Consider the following 22,059-nt stretch of genomic DNA (forward strand, 5'->3'; position numbering starts at 1 on the left):
AAGCTGCCACCCTTTGGTCACTTTCTTGGGTCTCATATCTGTGGGTGTCCTCGTATGTATGAAATTAAATTAAATTTGTTTTTCTCCTGTTAATCTCTCTTTTACTACAGAGAACATCTCAGCCAAGAACCTAAAGGGTAAAGAGAAATTTATTTTTTCTCCTACAATGCCATTCTAAGAAAGGAGGAAGATATAACTACAGATATGTTATTTGTTTACCTTTCTAAAAAGGAAAGAAACTGAAAAAACAAAAAACAAATAAAACACTTAGCCACCCATAGGGGAAAGAAGGAACGTGTACAGGGGACAGGACAGGAGTTAGACTTCACTGAATAAACATCATGCAGTATATCTAAGCACACATATTTTATGTCAGTATAAAGCAAAATTAAAATTTATAAAAGCAATCCCTCCCACCTTGAACAAAAAACAAAACAAAACAAAAAAGACACATAAAAGTAATGAACCAAACTGCGTATCAAATTGATGTCATACCCACAAATTAATTATATCGAGTGATTTTAAACTGCAGCCTCAGGAGATATGCCCTAAGGCCAACAACAACAACAAAACCACTTTAGAGCAATCATATTGCTGGTGTTGGTGCTACTGGTATTGTTGTTCTGAAACTGCTGGAAGAAGCAACAAGGAATTCTGTGGTTTCACAGGAAACCATAATTTCCGCATAACAGAAAGGAGGTACACAGACAAGACTAAAAAAGTTCAAGTAAAAAACCTACAGTCTTGAATTTGAATTGGAATTATCAGTAAGAACTCATGAAATAGTTTGTCTTTGAACACACCAAACTTCCAGTTACAAAATAAAAAAATCACTAGGATGAAATGTACAGCATAGGGAATACAGTTAATAATATTGTAACACCTTTGGTGACAGATGATAGATTTATCAGGGTGATCACTTTGTAATGTATAGAATTGTAGAATCACTATATTTTACACCTGAACTAATATAATACTGTATGTCAACTACACTTCAATAAAAAATATAAATAAAAATAAAACAATCTTGCATGCCTGAAAAAAAAATACACACACATACACACACGTACATGTGTAAGTAAGCAAGCAAACTTTTGCTCTAGGTCACAATAGACTAACAGTTGCCAAACTTTCCCTCTTGCTATAAAGACCTAAGAACTGAACAGAATACATGAAAAAACCGTTTTCAACATTAGAAAACAGGCATTCAAGACTTATCCCTAAGACAAGAAAAAACAAATAAACTGATTACTACAACTGCCCTGGCTTTCTGCCTGTGGGTTCAATGCAGACAACAGAGAAGAACAGGGGATCCCACGCAGAGCAGAGTGGTTTTCCTGAGCTGAGACAGAGATCAAAGTTCTGGGAGGCTGAGGTGGTTGAAAGTTGCAAAGCAGAATCACAGACAGGAGGAAGCTATGCAGAAAAAGACCTCCAGAAATCTGCATGGGGTGTCTGCATATGTGCAGGTTCAAACTCCACAGGCAGGGCAATGAATGACGAATAATTCCCAGAGCAGAAAGCCTAGGGAGGGAGGGTTGACAGCCAGCCAAAGGGGAGGGACATTGTTAAACATCTGAGGCATTTATAGTAGAGACCCCAGAAGAGAAATACCTTCTAATAGAGTTAAACTATCATTAAAGGCTAAACCTGCCCTGAGAAAGCTTAAAATCAAGCCTCCAAGAGAGTAACCTAACTACCTCCCAAAATAAAGCCCAACACTCTTGAAAGGAAGATAAATTGTAGTACCCAACAACGTAAATTTCACATTGTTCGGCATCCAAACGAAACTACTTAGATATGCCAGTAAGCAGGAAAATGTGACCAATAAGCAGAATAGTCCACCAAGAGCAACAGACCAAGTTATGACAGACAAGATGGAATTAAGAGACAAAGACTTAAAACAGCTAGTCTAAACACACACAACATGACCAAGAATTAAAAACAACAACATGAGGGGCGCCTGGGTGGCGCAGTCGGTTAAGCGTCCGACTTCAGCCAGGTCACGATCTCGCGGTCCGTGAGTTCGAGCCCCGCGTCAGGCTCTGGGCTGATGGCTCGGAGCCTGGAGCCTGTTTCCGATTCTGTGTCTCCCTCTCTCTCTGCCCCTCCCCCGTTCATGCTGTGTCTCTCTCTGTCCCAAAAATAAATAAACGTTGAAAAAAAAAAAAATTTAAAAAAAAAAAAAAAACAACATGAGCGGGGTCCACGCTGACACTGTGGAGTCTGCTTGGGATTCTCTCTCTCCCTCTCTCTCTCTCTGCCCCTCCCCTGCTCACTCTGTCTCTCAAAATAAATAAGCTTTAAAAAAAAAAAAAAAAAAACCGGGGGTGCCTGGGTGACTCAGTGGGTTAAGCGTCCGACTCTAGTTTTCAGCTCAGGGCACGATCTCACAGTTCGTGAGTTCAAACCCCACAACAGGCTCCACGCTGACAGCATGGAGCCTACTTGGGATTCTCTCTCTTCCTCTCTCTCTGCCCCTCCCTTGCTCGCTGTCTCTCTCTCAAAATAAACAAACTTAAAAAAAAAAAATCTAAGGAGACAACATGAAAAGAAAACAGAAGATATTTTAAAAAGTGGAATTTCTAGAGATTAAAACAATTATCTCCAATGAAAATTTCACTGGATGAGATTAACAGCAAGTCAGATACTGCAGGAAAAAAAAGGCCTGTAGCAACAGAAAGTGTCCAAAATGAAGCACAGAGGATAAAGATTGGAAAAATTTAAGATACAGATCCTCAGTGATCTGTAGGATGATACAGAGTGGTCAAACATACATATATCCTGGAAGAAACAGGACAACAGGGGAAAAATTAAGGAAATTATGGTTAAAAATATTTCAAATTTGACCCACAGATCTGAGTTCACCATGGTACATGACCATCAAGTTGTCAAAATCTAAGATACAGAGAAAATTTTTAAAGCCTTCAACAGAAAAGAGAGGAACAAACATAAGAACTGCCACAAACATCAGAAACTATGCAAACCAGAAGACAAAGGATTGGTATCTTTAAAATGCTGAAAGGGAGGGGCCCCTGGGTGGCTCAGTGAAGCGTCTGCCTTTGTCTCAGGCCATGCTCCCAGGGTTTGTCAGTTTGAGCCCCGCATAGGGCTCTCTGCTGTCAGCACAGAGCCCACTTGAGATCTTCTGACCCCCCCCCCCCCCTCTCTGCCCTTGCCCTGCTCACGCTCTCTCACAAAAATAAAAATAAATTTAAAAAAAAAAACTTGAAATGCTGAAAGGGAGAAACAAAAACAACTTTAAACCTAGAAATCAGTATCTAGCTAAAATATTCTTTAAGGCAAAACAAAGACTGTCATACAAAGAAAAACTGAGAGAACCTGTCACAGCAGACCTGCAGGACAAGTGTGAATGGAGGTTCTTCTGGAGGAAGGAAAATGGTAGCAAATGGAAACTTAGAAAATGAAGGAATAAAGAACTCCAGAAATGGTAAACATGGGTAAAAATAACATTTCTCCCCACTTAAATTTTTTTAAAAAAGAACTGTTTAAAGCAAAGGTGATAATAATGTTTTGCAAAATCTAAGAAGTAAAATGTATAACAACAGCACAAAGGCTAGGAATGGGTGAGTGGAAGAACAGTATCATAAGAATCTTACATTTCACGTGAAATGCTGTAATATTTTTTAAAGGTCATCTGTGGGGGCACCTGGATGGCTCAGTCAGTTGAGCATCTGACTTTGGCTTAGGTTATCATCTCACGGTTTGTGAGTTCGAGCCCATCGGGCTCGCTGCCAGTCAGCATGGAACCCACTTAGGATCCTCTGTCCCCCTATCCCTCTGCGCACCCCCCCCCCCCGCATACTCTGTCTCAAAATAAATAAATAAGCTTAAAAAAGAAAAAAGTAATCACAAGGAGGAAAAAATACAAATGTCATCAACTGAGAAATGGACAAGCAAAATGTCGTAGATCCACACAATGGGACTTTATTCAGCAATAAAAAAGAAACTGTTGATATGATACACATTACAAGATGGCAAAATCTCAAATACCTCATACAAAGTAAAGGAAGCCGACTCCAAGGGCTACATAACATATGATTCCATTTATACGACTACAAGGATAGAAAACAAATCAATGGCTGCCAAGGAGTTAGGGTGGAGAGACAAGCAGATCACAAAAGGGCACAGGGGAAGTTTCTGGGGTGATGGTACTGCTCTGTATCCTAATTATGATGGTAATTTTGTTTGTCAAACTCAAAGGATTATAACCTAAAAAAGGGTGAATTTTACTGTATACAAATGTAAAGCTGAATTTTTAGGGGAGGGAGAAGCACATTAGCATTAACAGTTACTGGAGCAACTGCGTTAAAGCCACTACAGCATTTCTTTAAATAGCCCAATAAAATGTCAAAATGAATGTGAACTAAAAAAAAAAAAATCAAATGAACTTTTAAAAAACTTCACAGAATTGCACATTACTACATCAAAACGGGTTAATTCTACTGTATGTAAATTATGCCATAATTTAAAAACAGGAAGAAAAGCACAAAATACTATTTTACATCCACAATACTCAGGCTGTCAGACAACAGGAATTCATATTCACTCCGAAAAGCAGCTGTACTTCCTAGTAATGCCCATCAGGTGCAAGGCCTACTGGTCAGTCCCATTCCCAGCAACACACACACCCTAGGGAAAGCTCCTCCACATGCACACCGGGAGACGCGTACAGAAGTACTCAGTGCAGCACTGTGTGTTACAAACCCAAAAACATACCAAGAAGAAAATGGACACATAAATCATGGTATATTCACACTGTAAGACAGCACACAGCAGAAAATATGTGTGTCAATTAAACACATCTGCACATCTCAAGCTCAGAAATGATAAAAAGCAACAACTCAGAGGAAAACACATGATTCTATTCACATGAAGATTATTTGTAGGGGCACCTAGGTGGCTCAGTTGGTTAAGCATCCAACTTCAGTTCAGGTCATGATCTCATGGTTCATGGGTTCGAGGCCCCCATCGGGCTCTGTGCTGGCCGCTCAGAGTCTGGAGCCTGCTTTAGATTCTGTGTCTCCCTCTCTCTCTGCCCCTCCCCAACTCGTGCTGTGTCCGTGTCTCTCAAAATAAACATTAAAAAAATTGTTTTAAAAATTATGCATTTCACAAGAAAAGAGTAAAGATAATATATTCGCAAAATAAAATACATCATGCCCAGTAGGTTTTATACACGTTCTACTAATAGAACAAATCTCTGTCTTAGACTACTACAGAGAATCAAGAGAGGGAAAACAGCATGGCTTGTTTTCACACCAAAACAGAACAAAGTTTGAAATCAAAATATCACAGATATATCACTTATGAATACAGATGTAAAAATCCTAAATAAATGATTCATACTAAATCCAGCAATGTATGTTTAAAAAGACTAGGAATACAAGGACGTTTGAGCACTGGAAAAAAGTATGTTAACAGAATTTACTATATTATCAAATTAAAAGAAATAAACTATGATACATTTACACAAATATTTATTGAGAGACAACAGTAACTAAAATTAAAAACCCGTCCTCTAGCAAAGTTTGCTCTACTCAAAGGAGACAAACGACAGCAAAACACAAAATACACACCTAATATCAGACCAAGTAGATATAAATATCAAGTAGAAAAACAAAAGGCAGGGAACAGGGGAGTATTAAGGGGTGGAGAGGGATTAGGGTACAATCTGAGCAAGACTTGAAGGGGCTGTGGGAGCAAGGCAGGCACATACATGGGGGGAAAGCATGGCAGACAGCTGAAACAGTAAGGACAAAAGCCCTGAGAGAACAGTGGCAACACGATCAAGGACCACCAGGGAGGCCACTGTGTTTACCCAGCAGAGAGACCCAGCGGCAGAGTAAGAAGAAAGGGGATGAGAGGGAGGGTGCAGGCCAATCTTGTAAGAGCACTCCAAATGACTCCAAAGATTTTGGCCTTGACCCGAAGTGAACGCAAGGGAGGGTAAACCCTGGAGAGTTCTGAGCAGAGGAATGACATGATCTGACATAAAAAATAAAAATGAAAATGAAAATATTCCTGGCTCCAGTGCTGAGGAGAGTGGCAAGAATGGAAGCAAGGAGACAACCAGGAGGTTATTATAATAATCTAGGGGAAAGACGATGGTTTAAAGCAGGGTGTGGGTGAGGGATAGAGGTAAAATGGGATATATTCTGAAAGTTAAGCAAACAGGATTTATTGATGATTACATGTGCCATGATAAGAAAGGAGTCAAGACAACTCCAAGATTTCTAACCTAAGCCACATAAAAGATGGAATTCCCCTTAACTGATTTAGGCAAAAAAAGGGTGCAACAGGTTTCAGGTGGGAAAATCCGGAGATTGGTTTTATACATGTTAATTGTGAGATGCCATTAGTATCCAAACAGAGATACTGAATAAGCAATTTAATAGATACAAATTTGATGTTCAGGGGGAAATACCCAGGGTGGAGATATAATCTGGAAGTTGTCGGTGAGAAAAAAACAGAGAAGCAAAGGAAACAAGTCAGCAAAACAAAGAAAGATGAAATCTAAGTGTTACAGAGGGAGGTACTGAAAAGAACCAAGTAGACTCATCCTCTAAATTCCAGAGTGCTCAGATTTTAAACCAGGTACTACGGCAGACAAGGATGAGGAATTGTTAAAAGTCTGCATTAGGAGGAGACAGACGCCCTTAATCTAGTACCATGCATTTAAGCAACAACTGCTCCCACTGCTGCAGGAGACGAGTGAAGCCACAAAACCACCACACTGAACTCCCCACTAGCCTGGCTCTTAAATAAAGAATAAGCCCTCAACCCATGTCATCAGACATTTGAGTAAGCCACATGGGGTGAAAAATGGCACACACTAAAGTATACACCCATGGAAAAGAGCCTAAAAGCTTCCAGAGACAGGCAGTAGAACAAGGGCGGCGGGGGGAGGCACATACACAAGATCAGGAATAAATATGGCACTAATTTTCAAAAGCAACACTGGGCCTACTGGGTCACCTGGGTGGCTGAGTCGGGTAAGTGTCCGACTTTGGCTCAGGTGATGATCTCACGGTTCGTGAGTTCGAGCCCCACATCAGGCTCTGTGCTGACCACTTGCTCAGAGCCTGGAGCCCGCTTCGGATTCTATGTCTCCTTCTCTCTCTGCCCCTCCCCCACTCATGCTCAGTCTCACTCTCTCAAAAACAAATAGATGTAATAAAATAAATTTTTTAAAATAATTTTTTTAAAAAGCAACACTGCGCCTTTTTTTTTTTTTTTTTGAGAAAAGAAAGCTTACATTTCACAGATTTTCAAATCCTTCATTCCATGGAAAAGAGCTCCTGATAAACATTCCATACTATATATTTCAATTTTGATACTAAAACTTACTATCCTAAACCAATTTGACTGTTTGGCATAGAGAATTGTTACCAGTCAAGTAGTAATGACCTCCTTCTATGTGTTTTTCCACTACATTTATCCAACAAGCATTTACTGAGCACCTCCTATGATAGATGGTGAAGATACTTGAGACCAAGAACAAAATAATGCAGATTCTCTACCCCCAACACCTAGTCAGGAGACACTCTGTAAACAATCACCTAAATAATTATAGAATCATAGATGTGTAAGCGTTAAGTAAAATTCGGGGCCCAAGAGGAAAATCCGATTTAGAGATACAGGTCCTGAGGAACAAACCTTTAAGATCTACAACCAGGGAAAAGCAGAAAAGAGTTCCAAATGGGAGACCCTAAAACTGGAAAGAACTTAAGAAGTGCAAAGAACAGAAAGAAGGGGAGTGTGGCTGAGCAAGGTTTGGATTTTTTTGGTAAATGCCATGGGAAACCACTGACACGCACGAAAAAGACATGTGTCGTGGTCAAATTATGTTTTTTAAAAAGTCTCTCCGGGGCGCCTGGGTGGCTCAGTCGGTTAAGCGTCCAACTTCAGCTCAGGTCATGATCTCACAGTTCATGAGTTTGAGCCCCGCGTCTGGCTCTGTGCTGACAGCTCAGAGCCTGGAGCCTACTTCACATTCTGTGTCTCCCTCTCTCTCTGCCCCTTCCCTGCTCATGCTGTATCTCTCTCTGTCTCAAAAATAAACATTAAAAAAAAAATTTTTTTTAATAAATAAAATAAAATAAAATAAAATAAAATAAAATAAAATAAAATAAAATAAAAAGTCTCTCCAGCTACTGTGTGGATTATCAAGGAGCAAAGTGGACGCTGAGGGGACAACAGTGAAAGCAAGGGGCCCAGGCAAGAGCGATTTCAGTATCCGGCATATGAGGACAGCTTAAATTCAGGTGATGGGCAATGGGGATGGACACCAAAAAAAGTACAAGAGGTTAGAAGCAGAAGGAGAATTGTCCCGAGTTAATTTACCCAAGAAAAACTGGCACACAGAGTCAAAGACTAAAACAGAAGGGATTCGCTGACACATAAAGGCACACATGTGAAAGCACATCTAGTCAAACTGAATCAAAAAAGCATCTTCCAGAACAGAAACACAGACCTTTTTTGCTCCCCATTCCTTTCCCGCCTCGTGATGCACAAAGAATTTAAAGATTCTCCCCATTTGAGAACCAACTCATCTAGTCAAAACTTCAAACCTCTTAAGCCTGTCCCCCACATGTTGATACAAATCTCTCAAATAACCACAAAGGTGACTTGGTTCCATTTACTTAAACTCTCTCGGACTGCTTCCTCATTAGTACAGAAATACAAGTATCTACATTTCAATGCAAGAGGCCAATGCAAGAAGTATGATGCCTGTCTGCAATACAATTAGCACTCAAATGTCAGTTTCCAGCTTTTCTTCCAGATTTCGCTAAACTAGAAGCAGCTACTTTGTCAGCCTGAACAAGCTCCTCAAAGAACTCTCCCAAAAAGTCTGATCTGAACGACTGAGAGAAGAGATCATACTCCCAGTTTTCATCCTGGCCGACCCAAAGAAAAGTGTGTATTTTCAAACACAGTCCCACGGAAGTCTGGAGCATGCACAATTTCCTCATGTTCCTAGAACCCCAGTGCTTTACAGTCACACTTTAGAAGTATAATTCTTTTGTTTCAAAAATACACATCACTTTAGCAACCCTGAAATTATCATCCTGCCCACCCGCTGAGCGACCACAAAACCGTTCCGGTGGCAGTGCTTTCGAAACCTGTGGTAGCTGACCTTTACCACACTTTATTATTACAGGGCTTTGAACTTCAGGAAGTAGAAGGACAAAAGGTAGTTCATCTCTTAGACATAAAACCAGAGTGTGACCAGGGCTCCAAAAACAATCAAGTTCTCTCTTCTCTCTGAGCTGGCTTGGAATCCTAACAACAGAATACCCCCTGTTCCACAGGCAGATCCAGACATCCCTTGAGAATTACTCAAACAAATAAGGAACCTCTTACCAACTCAGGGGTCAAAGCCTCCATCGAAACTAAACTGCTGCTACTATCAACCAGAGCAAATGGCACTGCTCTACCAACTGGGCCTTCTGTGCAGACCTCCTACAGTTGAGTGGAACAAGGCTCGCAATAAAACGGTCTGCCTCCAGTAAATACCAAATGCATCACAAAGGAACAAGAAAAAAAATTATTCCATGCCGACTTACTTTTCACACAAAATAGTCTAGATGCTAGAATGTGAGCACAGGAAGGATCTTGACAGATTTTTTACTAGGAAGTTTTCAACAGAGTTCCAGGGTCTGGGAAAGATCCTTAAGTGCCTGGGGCATGGGTGGGGACACTACAACCCACAAGAGAGGAGAAGATGGGCCCTCATGCTTGTTTCAACCAGAGCAGTTTCACAGCCACCTATTTGTATTTTGCAGCTCCATTTCACGACATAAAAGGGTTTTACACCTGAAGTATTTAAACGACCAATCCGTTTCAACTCCTGAGCATTAGAGACAAAGAAGGATAAATGGACATGTTCAGTAAGACCTGAGATGCTTTATACTAGAACCTAGACCTTGACTCCTAGTCTGGTGCTCTTACTGTCACCATGTATCACTTATCCTAGCATAGACAAGAATACCTATGATCAGAATCGCCAATGTAATTAATGCAGAGTGCAGAAATTCAACCAGCCATAACTAAAAATTCACATTCCAAACATGAAAAGCTACTTTGGGGGGCGCCTGGGTGGCGCAGTCGGTTAAGCGTCCGACTTCGGCCAGGTCACGATCTCGAGGTCCGGGAGTTCGAGCCCCGCGTCAGGCTCTGGGCTGATGGCTCAGAGCCTGGAGCCTGTTTCCGATTCTGTGTCTCCCTCTCTCTCTGCCCCTCCCCCGTTCATGCTCTGTCTCTCTCTGTCCCAAAAATAAATAAACGTTGAAAAAAAAAAAATTAAAAAAAAAAAAAAAAAAAAGAAAAGCTACTTTGGTAAGCAAACAATTATAAGGATTTTCACTAAAGACACTAAAACTGACACTTCGAGAAATATCAAGGAACTCACAAACTGCTCCAAAAAGATGAAATGACCAAAGGTCAAAAAACCTGCAGAAAAATTCTTTATTCTAAATTGGCATAATGAAAAGAACTTAAACTCAAAAGGTGGGACCCTGGGTTCTACTCCCAACTTGGCCACAAGCATTTGTCACACAGATGTAAAATCACAGATAAATTATTTAATTTGTTAGATGCTCTGTTTTCTATCTGCAAAATGAAAATGAACTGGATGATTTGACAGTCTTTTCTACACTAAAATTCTAAGATTCTAAGCATTTAAAAGATCATAGATTTGATAAGACTAACACAGACTATCAAAGACATTGTCTTAAAATGTCACTACCATTTTAAATGAAAGTAGAAATTCTTTTTTGTAACAAGCCAAGACGATCAAAGTTCAAAACTCTAAAAGGAATAATAACATCGTATCTAAAACATACCTAAAATGTTTAAACTGTTTCTAATGGCTCAGTTTCTGCCTTCCGCAATTAAGAGGAACCAGATTATGGCCATTGTCTGGGACAGATTTATTTCTAGTGTCAGCAGATTCTTTCACAGATTTATGTAGAACTGCTCTAAAGAGGGCAAGGGGGAAGAAAAGGTTCTTAGAAGTTGACTTGTTGAGCAAAAGAAAATATAACCTAAAACATGCATATTCTTTTATAAAACTGATATAAAAGAAAGGTGAATTACAGGGAGAACTAGATAGCTAAGGTTTTGATGATACCATGATCTACTTTTCATCTAGCCAATGCTTACTAAGTACCTATTATGTGCCAGAGACAGGAGATACCGTGAAAACAAAGTCCCTGCACTTATACACTAGTATGGAGAGACTAACAATAACCAAGTAACCAAACCAACAAGGTAATTTCTGAAACTGATAGGGCTATGAAACAAACAAAAACCCTCCTAATGCTGTAGCGTTAGATGGGTAGAGATAACTTCACTGAACAGATATTTTTGGATTAAGAACCAAAGGACAAAGGGGTGCCTGGGTAGCTCAGTCAGTTATGTGTCCAACTTCAGCTCAGGTCATGATCTCACAGCTTGTGGGTTTGAGCCCCGCATCGGGCTCTGTGCTGACAGCTCAGAGCCTGGAGCCTGCTTCAGATTCCGTCTCCATCTCTCTCTCTCTGCCCCTCCCATGCTCTCACACTGTCTCTTTCTCTCTCAAATATAAATAAACAGTAAAAAAACAAATAAAGGACAAGAAGTCACCATAGAGCTTTATAGTAGAAGGGCTAGCAAGTGCAGGGCCCTATGGTGGACACAAGTCTGAGGGGTTGAGGAACAAAGTAAAGACCAGGACAGCTTTAGTGACGACCAAGGGAAAAGTACCAGGACAACACATCACAGAGTAGGCAAGGGCCAGACACGACAGTGACATGATGTAATCTGCTTTATATATTTATGTATTTACTTATTATTTTGAAAGAGAGCACATAAGCATGCATGTGCAAGGGGGCGGGGGACAGAGGGAAAGAGAATCTTAAGCAGGCTCCACACTCAGCACAGAAGCTGACAAGGGACTCGATCCCACAACCCTGGGTTCACGACCTCATCAGAAATCAAGAGTCTGACGCTTAACCAAATGAGCCACCCAGATGCCCTGTGATTTGCATTTTTAAAACACCACTCTGCTTGCTGTGCATGTATCAAAAGTCAAATCAAAATGTTCTCTGATACTGCCTTTCAAATGACAGTCTCCATGATTTCACCATACCTAAGTCTAGGCTTACTTCATTTGTTCTTTCGGTATTTAACAGTAACATAAATAGCTTTGAAACTGCTGTAAGTGTGGAGTTGCACCTGAATATTTTAACTGTAGTTATATAAATAACATTGTGAGGCTGCAATAATCATTGCTCTCTCTTCCTCCATTTGCTTTTTCCTTTCTTTTATTTGCAAACTGTGGATTTTAATGGATGGATACTTCAAGTACGGTCACCTATTTCCTAAAGATGTTTTTTATACTTAAAAAAAAAATGCTCTACATATTATAAAGATCCAACTGGGCTTGTTAATTGGGTTAAAAGACCCTGAAGGGTAAGCCTCTTACACAAGGTATAATAAAGTGCGAATAGCCCTAAGTAACAAAAGTGATGTATCAATGTGAGAATCATTCCACAAAAAAAAACAAAAACAAAAACAAAAAACTGAACGATGTTCACGTGACTGCAGTTATGCCGACATAAGTGCTGTAAAGTCCAATATAGGCAACACTCACCAGTGACACAACCACCAAGTCACAAAATCATAGTAGTAGTTCAGCATCAAAGTCCAAAAATGTAGAATACTACAAAGAAGCTCAGAGTGGCTTTATAAGAACAGGGAATCCCAAGTGTAAACAACAGTATGAATCCTACCTCTAACCAATAATGGACACTGGCAGCTGACTTCAGGAAAGGCTTAAGGAAAGCAATTCAAATCAAGAATTCAAAACATGGGGCACCTGGGTGGCTCAGTCAGTTGAGCATCCGACTTGGGCTCAGGTCATGATCTCATGGTTTGTGGGTTCGAGCCCCGTGTCAAGCTCTGTGCTGACAGCTCAGAGCCTAGAGTCTGCTTCGGATTCTGGGTCTCCCTCTCTCTGCCCCTCCCCCACTCGCACTGTGTGTGTGTGTGTGTGTGTGTGTGTGTGTGTGTGTGTGTGTGTGTGTGTGTGTCTCTAAAAAATAAATGAGCATTTAAAAAAAAAAAGAATTCAAAGCCTGGATAGATTTCACCTATCCCATCCATCCTTGAGGACTAGCTCTGGGGACTGATGTAAACATCTATATATAAAGTGTCAAATGTACCATCACATGACACAAAACTAACTTTTATCAGACAAGAAACCCTGTGGCATACCCAAAAGGACTCCAGCTTATCAGTAAACCTTTGGTAATCATAGATACAGCCACACAAATGTATCCAGAACTGAAAAAAATTCCTGTTTTCCAAGAAGTAGCAAAATCACATGGATGGATAGAATTCTGACCTTGATGGCCCCACTAGAAGATATTTCCAAGCAGAGGGCAGAAAATCTAGAAGCCATTCTGCACATGCTTTTTCTTGACACATAAAACTTAGGCAAAGTAAATGGCACAGGATTTCAGAGGTATCACTAGAAATCTTCCAAAGAAAAAATGGGAAACGTAATTAAATAAGTTGTGCCTTCCTGTCCCTTATTACAGGCAAGACCCAGACCCATCACTACTATACCACACATCCCATCACTTCCACCCTCCATTGCTGAGTGGCTCTGTACCACAACCTGGGAACAGTGGACATGATCCGACAGAGCAAACAAAAAGCTCTGGAAATAACCAAGATTTCTACACTTTTATTAGTCCTTCAAAAATGTATTTAATTCCACAAGACAAATGACCTGAACTGCTCAAAAATATCAATGCCATAAAGGACAAAACAAGGCAAGAGAACTGTTCTACATTAATAAAGATTAAAGAGACATGTCAACCAACTGAAATGCACGATTCTTGACTGGATACCGGACTGAAAATATAAGCTATAAAGAATATTTGGGAGGGGCGCCTGGGTGGCTCAGTCAGTTAAGCATCTGACTTCGGCTCAGGTCATGATCTCACTACTCGTGGGTTCGAGCCCCACATCAGGCTCTGCGCTGATAGCTCTGGAGCCTGCTCTGGATTCTGTGTCTCCCTCTCTCTCTGCCCCTCCCCTGCTCCTGCTGTCTCCGTCTCTCAAAAATAAATAAAATGTTGAAAAAAAATTTTTAAAGTAAAAAAAATAAGAAGAATATTTGGGGAAGTAGGAACAATTTGAATATGGATTACATATTAAATACTACTGTATCAATGTTAGTTTTCTTGAATGTGATAATAAAATTATGGTTATGTAGAATAATGAAGTACCAGTTCTGGCTAATACTTGCAAAAAGTTTGGGGGCGGGGGGGGGGGGGGAGAGGGGAAGGCATGCATATGTAGAGAGGGATAAAGCAAATGTGGTCAACTTATAAAGACAAAAGTCAGTTCTTACCCTCAAGGTGTTCATAGAAAAAGGTATTTCTCCTCCCAATATAGAAATATGCCATCAACATGCATATTTGTTATATATGCAATACAATCATAATTATACATACCTATGTACCATTACGTTATATACAACAATATATAATAGAAAAATGCCATTAACGAGCAATTGAAGATAACCTAAAGAAACACCAAAAAAGCTAGCATTTATTAAGGACTGGTTCTGTAGCAGGGATGCAGACACTACCATAAAGAAGAGTTAAATCTGTCCCAGGTTATAAACCTAGGTTTTGAACTCAGGGCTCTGTCTCTACCAAGGCTCGGTTCCTGACCCTACATTACGCTGCCTCTTAACAACAACAACAAAAAAGCCAAAATATTATAAATAACATAGAAAACAGCACAGACATCCGAATAGAAGATACATCTGAAATATACATAAAGTATACATAAAGATCAAATTTTATGATAGCAGGTGATGTAACTGGTATTTGCTCAAGTGTTTAATTTGAATTAAAGAAAATAAGTCCATCAAGAAAATAAAACAAGGGGCGCCTGGGTGGCTCAGTCGATTGAGCGTCTGACTTCAGCTCAGGTCACAATCTCACAACCTGTGAGTTCGAGCCCCACATCTGGCTCATTGCTGTCAGCGCAGAGCCCACTTCTGTCCTCTGTCGCCCTCTCTCTGCCCCTCCCCTGTTCACACTCTCTCAAAAATGAATAAACATTTAAAAAGGAAAGAAAAGGAAACTAAAAGGGAAAAGTCTGTATATAGACTACTGCAATTTATAACCACATTATGGACCCAGTAAAAGGGTCAGCATCAAATTTTCAGCTTTCTCAACAGGTCATCTTATGACTAAATCAGGTCAGCAAACTACAGCCCCAAGCCAAATCTGGCCCTCTCAGTCTTTGAAAATAAAGTTTTATTGGAATACAACCTGTCCATCCCTTTATGAATGGTCTATGGCTGCTCTATTGCTACAATGGCAGAGGTGAAGAACTATGATAGAGACAGTATGATCCCCAAAACCTGAAAGATTTATTATCTGGTGCTTTACAGAAAGTAGGTCAACCCCTGGTTTAAATGATAGCCATATAAGCTAGCCTCCTTAGCGCAGCAGGCAGCATGTCAGTCTCCTAAATGACAGCCATGTATATCACAAGTAATAGGAAAATAATTAGCCTGTTCATTTCAGCTCTATTTAAGCTTTATTATGAACTCTACCTGACTTAACTTCTCTTCCTTTGTAATTAGCGTCACTTAGAAAACACTAATGAGTTTTTGAATTTCCACAAGTATGTTCACACGTCAGTTATTTTCCATAGAGTAGGTCTTATTTTAGCTGCCCGGTAATTTATCTTTCACAATACTATTACAAACAAAACCCTAATTAAAGCACATTTGCAGTTATCCCCACACATACTTATGCCTCCATTGTACACAATCTGCAAAGACATAGACAAAGAAAAGATGAATACAGCCAAAATAGCTGATAGGACTAAATAATTCCTAAAACCCTGTTCGCCCTAGAACATCTCAAGGTGCCATTTACCACCAACAGAATCAGAATCACCTGCCTATTAGAAATGTAAATTGATGGGCCTCATATGAGACCTACCAGGTGACTTACACTAAAAGTTTAAGAACAGAGTTGCTATTACTTACCTTGAGTGTGAAAAGGCTGATTCGGCCGGGCAGTTTATAAAATAGCCCCTCTCCTCCTCTTGAATTGGAATGTAGCATGGCATTGAGACATGCAAGAGGGGATGTCCCACTGTGAAAACATACAAGGATGGATGAGGGCTATATAAATCTATATGCCTACTTACTCAAAGATCTAATACCCTCTAACTCGTTCTTAAATCAAGAAGAAAAGAGCAAGAAATATAGCAGAAAAGGGCCCGTAACAATTCCACTTTGAAAGTAGTAAAACAGCAACGAATGAAGTTCCCATCAATCACACCCGGATAAGACATGTCATGTGATTCCCTTGTTCCACACCTGACACTTCCTTAGTGCCTTTTGACAATACCAACCAAGTTCTCAAGAGACTTAGAAAAAGCACACAATGACTGTTGAAGTTCAACGAGTCTTTTTAAAAAACACATTACCCAGTGTTTTTATTAAATTTTAATATTAATTAAAAAGAAATCTGTGTTTCCTTGCCTCTGTATTCCAACCTGTATGTATCATGCTCAGAAGCTGCCACATATTATCAACACAAAGACCACAGAATCAATGCCAGTGTCCAAGAAAATAAGCATACGTTTTCATCCCCAGTTAAATATTTTCTAATAAGCACACAAAAGAAGAATATTTCATTTGCTTTTCCTCTATTCTCAAGGGGAAAGGATGGGTTTTATTCTACATCTACCCAGGAGCAATCACTTAAGTTGGAACATAAAAAGAAAAGTCAAATGGACTTGGTACCCAACAATGTTCAAACATTAAACCAAGAAAGAGAAAAAGGGAAAAAGAATTATTAAGCTATTTCACAGTCCCTGCTACAACAGTTGCTTCCAAAACAATGATAACTGAGTTGGACGCTACTTACTGAATCTTAAAATAGAACAGCTGTCAAAAACACAGACAAACGTCCGTTATTAATACTAACGGAGTGTGGCACCTGCACGTCAGTGCTAGGGTTCACCTGAGCACCTTCTCTTCCCTCTCCCCAGTATGCAGAAAATATATAAAGATCTTAAGTAAAGCCTCTTAAGATTTTTCGGAACCAGAGGCCTTAATTTATGCAGTGTTAAAAATAAATTCTGAGTCTAAAAAAGCCATTAAAAAAAAAAAACCTATTACTTATTCTGCTTTGGAACACACTGGATGCTAAAAAAAAAAAAAATTCACCATGAACCAATCTCTGAAAGGAACCTTGTGCAGAATCTGGAGTATCCGGTGGGTGTGCTAGCATCTCTGCTACGAGGGGGCGTGGCATGCCGGCAGAGTCCTTCAGCAGAACAGTGACTCCCACACACTAGACCTCTGTCTACAAATTACAGAGCTGCTCACTCATCACGAGCTACCATGACTGCTTCCCTAATTCCTATAAGAGCAAGGAGCAGAAACAATTTAAGGTTCTCAGTTCCATCTGTCCCAAAGGGACTAATTTACCTTCTATAGGTATAGTGGTCCAACAGCAGTGCAGACGGCAGCATGATGGGAAATAGCCCGTAAAAACAAAAATAAAGCACAATTATAACGCTACACAGTGCACAGGTACTATTTAAATGAATGTGATCTAGGTAATCCTGGTCTTCCCTCCCCACAAACTGTCAACTCGAGAAGATTTGAACTGATGACTGGAAAGTGAGCATCTTTTGACCCTGAAAGGTCAATTTCAAGCAGATAAAGCCGAACCAACAAAAACATATGTTGTTTGTTCTGAGTCCCAAGAAGGGACACTGTGTTGTGCTCTCCTCTTTCATTTAAATTAAAAACAAAACAAACAAACAATCAAAAAAACAGGTTGGGGTGAGAGTGAAGAGAGAAAAGGATTAAAGACAGCTGCTGATTTGCATGCCCTCGACTCCTCTGGTTTCTAACTTGTTGCTGCTTTAGGAAAACTACATCACAGGAGACTAAAATCAAGGTCACTCTAAAATTTAGTATATTCCCTACGATAAATGGCTAGAATCAGTAGGGAGGAAAAAAAGGTCAGTGGCTGTTATAGTGATGAGACCACCCTTCTTTGATCCTAAAATAAAGGACTTCAGAGATATAGAAAGAAGGGCAGAAAAATACAGAAGGGAAAAAAAGAAGGAAGTTTTAAACAAGACAGAGCCTATCAGGGTCTGCCCCTTCTCTATTACTAAAATGCGCAATAGAGAATACAAAAGAAAATTGTGCAGACTCCTTACACAAAGAACACATTCCGTGTCAAGATTTAAAGAAGAACAAGAAGAATAAGGAAACTGCTGCATCTCTAATGAAAACAAATGGATGTTCACCCACTCTCACCCTCCACTCAGAGGAGACACAGCCTGGGAGATAGTTCCATACCACGCCAGGCGTGGGGCAGGAGGGGGGGAGGAGGCATATGTGCACTTACTCATGTCCCTATGTATCTACAGAAAGACACAAGTCCTATGAAATCCTCATGCTGAGCAGCAAGAACAATACATTATTTAAGAAATGTTGGCTGCTATTGTTAAAAAAAGAAAAAAAAAGAACAATACAAACCTCATTTCCTTTAGTCCTTCTGCTTCTATGACCTGCAGAATCTGTTTTGGTGTCATTGGAGCATCTGAGTAGTTTTCTAGTACCTGAAGAAGAAATACAAATGTTCTGATTTCAGTGTGTAATTTCCATTTATATCCATCAGTCTGTATCACTGGCTACAGTTCTGCTGTGAGATACCACTGCTGACAATTTGGTCCCTCCATAGTTAAAACTGCTTCAGGAACCAAATTACGTATATAGCTATCTAGTTGCTAAAAGTCACTGAAATTAGCATAAACAGTCTAATTCTTAATTCTAAAAACACACATCTTCTTAGCATACATGCTCTGGTACGTGGGTGGGGCCTCAGCAACCCTGGTTACCACCTAACCTCACGTTGTTCACATGACTAAACCACAGAATACGTAGGGCTATACAATAAATGACAAGACAGAAATGCATTCAGATTTTCTTTCCCAAGGAAGGCTGTTTAGTAGCCGTATTTTTTTTTCTTTTTAAAATTTTTTTTTAATGTTTATTTATTTTTGAGTCAGAGAGAGAGCATGAGCAGGGAAGGGGCAGAGAGAGAGAGGGAGACACAGAACGTGAAGCAGGCTCCAGGCTCTGAGCTGTCAGCACAGAGCCCAACGCGGGGCTCAAACTCACGGAGTGTGAGATCATGACCTGAGCCGAAGTCGGACGCTTAACCGACTGAGCCACCCAGGCGCCCCTAGTAGCCGTATTTTTAAGTGATGGTTTTTGCCACTGTGTTGTGAAATCCTGGTGTTAACTGCCACTGTACATTTTGCCATTTGGCAACATGATGCTCTGATTCCGCATGATGGGGGCAGGCAAAGCAATGGGAAACAGAGCATCCCATTTACGTTGGCATCATCTGCAACAGGGTCGTGGCAGCAGTTTCTTAGTGAGCAACCGCATCTCTCTCACATGAAGGTGCAGGGAAGTTCTGGAAATGCTGTCCTTCTCGGGGAGAAAAAAGGCTGCCAGTAGCTTTGTACTGTCTCTACCAGTAGCTGCTGAGGTAACTCCAAACCACACCAATACCTTGCAGTCACTGTAACAACTGTAACAACTAAGTACTACTTTGTCTCAAATAAAACTAAAGCAAGCAGTCTGACAGGACTGTTGCTAAAGGTTCTCCCTATGGAAGAACATGAGCCCCTAGCACTAATGGAAGTAAGTCATGCTTTGGAGAAGCAGGTGCTGAAATAAAGCCCCTATTTACCATGGTCCCACTGTTAACCTCTCTTTTCAATTTTTACATTCTCTTCGGGTAGCATTAGCACCTCTCGTAGCTTCAACTACTACCTATATTCTGCTAACTCCCAAATATTTACCTCTGGCCTGGGTTTCTCCCCCAGCTTCTGACTTCAGGTCTGTACTGACATTCCCCCCTTGATCATCTGTTCTAATCTAACTGGCAACTCCAATTAATCATGCCTCTTCCTCCATATCTCTGCCCTTGATTGACAACCTGTCTATTCACCTAATGCGGAAACCTAGGCAGCACTCCTACTCTCACCTGTCCCCCAGTTCCTTCCCTGACCCGATATACAGGCCCTTCACTAATACTCCCATAACCAGCCCCGCTTTCCTCAAATGCATTCTTCTTTCTCTGCCATCCTTCACTTAATACACGAAATATTTACTTGTGCCAAGGACAATTCTAGGAATTCAATATAAACAAGACCAAATCCCAGCTACCTGCTATAGTCTGAGGTTAACCCTACAAAACAAACCTGCCCTCATCACTTTCCCACCTTAAACTCCTTCAAAAGCAACCTAATCATATACAGGAAAAGCTGAAGCTTCTGAAGAGTTCACCACCTCACTGGAAAAGCACAGGCTATATAGAACCAGACGGACCTGGATTCAAATTCTTGCCTGCTAAACTTGGGCACCTCATCTACCCAACTTGAGCCTAAATTCCCTTACTTGTGATGGAAGGATACTGATGTCTTCCCGTAAGAGTTGTTAAACAGATTAGAGATAATGGAAGTAAGTGCCTATGGTGCCTGGCACACGAGGTCCTCAGAATCCGGTGCCTGCCTGCCTGTCTCTCTACCTCACTGCCAAACTGATAATCCACAAGCTTCACGTTCCAACAACTGTGTGTAGTTCTACCCAATTCCCACACTCTCCACCCTGTGCACAAGCACATGTGCAAGCGCACACACACGACTGCTATTTCTTGTCACTAGTTCCTGCTAACATCATCTGTGATGGCCCTAACTTCCGCTCACCCTTCAAGATTCAGTTTGGAAAGCACCTTCCTCCAGGAAGCCTTCTCTGATCCCTGCCAAGCAGAGTTAAATGTCTGCTTTCAGTGTCCTCCTAGTCCACAACACATAATTTACCTTCCAAAGTAGGGCACTTGTGAGTGAGAGAAAGTAGTCATAATTATGCCTGGACAATAAGCATGAACCAGGATGTCTGTTTATCATTTGTACATCTACAATGGCCCTTAGAGAGCAGGTAGTAAAATGCTACTCATGGGTCTAGACCTTCTCCACTCCCAGAAGACCATAAGCTCCTCAAGGGCAAACCTTACTCACCTCTGTATTCTAAGAACCTGACTAAGAGCCAAGTTAAGCAGTGCTGACTTGAACAAATCCACAACAAACCCTGGTTATAAGCTACTAATGCTCACTGCTACAGGTATCACTTCTTTGATACTAAATGTGAGTTGAGCTAGTCAATTTCTGTACCATAATTTTTTTTAAAAAGAAGCATGACTCTGAAAAATCAGTTACCAATTATTTAAGCAACAGTCAGGATGAGCCTGAGAATCTGAGAGAAAACAAAATCTCTAAAAGGAAGTCACATCAAAAGATACAAAGTATTCACTTTTATTATAATTGTATATGCCTCCAGCTTTTAGTACAAGAACAATTCAGCAGTGTTCTATTCCTAGTCTCTTTCTAGCACACTTTAAAAAAAAAAAAGTATCTCTTCTCCTACTTCAAAGAGAAAAAAAAAAATGTTTGATGTAAGAATGGTCAGTCATGAATCAAAGTGAAAGATAAAGCGTACAATGAAGAGTGTCTCAAAGCCAGGGAGAATCCATTTAAGGACATTCAATTTAAAGGGAAATCCCTTTGGCTATTTCTCCCAAACAAATTGTTCCTAACAAGCAAGAGGATTTACACTATCCAACCGTCTAAAGTCTACCTCTTATATCTAGAAAAGACAATACTACAGAATGTCTCAAAGAGGAGTATCTACTTCTCAACAACATAACTAACATCTGCAAAAATCAATCTCTTGAGGTATACTACCCTACTGAACTTCTCCAGGAGTCTCTTCTTTCCTACCCAAATAGTTTTTAAAAGAGTTCCCAGTATCACTCTAGCCACGAATCTAATCAAGGTCAGGAGCAATATGAAACCGCCCCAAAGCAAGTGCCTCTGATTGCCATGGCAAGCAGTCCAAATTCACCTGTCCAA

General features: G+C 40.4%; 1 protein-coding gene across 4 annotated transcripts in view; it reads right to left on the reverse strand.

Moving 5' to 3' along the window:
- The window catches only part of ASXL1 (ASXL transcriptional regulator 1), a 75,856-nt gene that overhangs the window by 51,249 nt on the left and 2,548 nt on the right, over positions 1–22,059 (reverse strand). For 3 of the 4 annotated variants that reach the window (XM_047853305.1, XM_047853302.1, XM_047853304.1), the window contains exons 2-4: positions 18,614–18,696; positions 17,546–17,548; positions 16,091–16,199 (exon numbers count right to left, since the gene is read on the reverse strand). In XM_047853305.1, coding sequence (XP_047709261.1) covers positions 16,091–16,199; positions 17,546–17,548; positions 18,614–18,696 — 195 coding nt within the window. The remainder of the gene's footprint in view (positions 1–16,090; positions 16,200–17,545; positions 17,549–18,613; positions 18,697–22,059) is intronic. The other variant, XM_047853303.1, reaches the window with a different exon arrangement.

The sequence above is a fragment of the Prionailurus viverrinus genome, chromosome A3 (genome assembly GCF_022837055.1).
Source record: "Prionailurus viverrinus isolate Anna chromosome A3, UM_Priviv_1.0, whole genome shotgun sequence".
In the NCBI taxonomy this organism is placed as follows: Eukaryota; Metazoa; Chordata; class Mammalia; order Carnivora; family Felidae; genus Prionailurus; species Prionailurus viverrinus.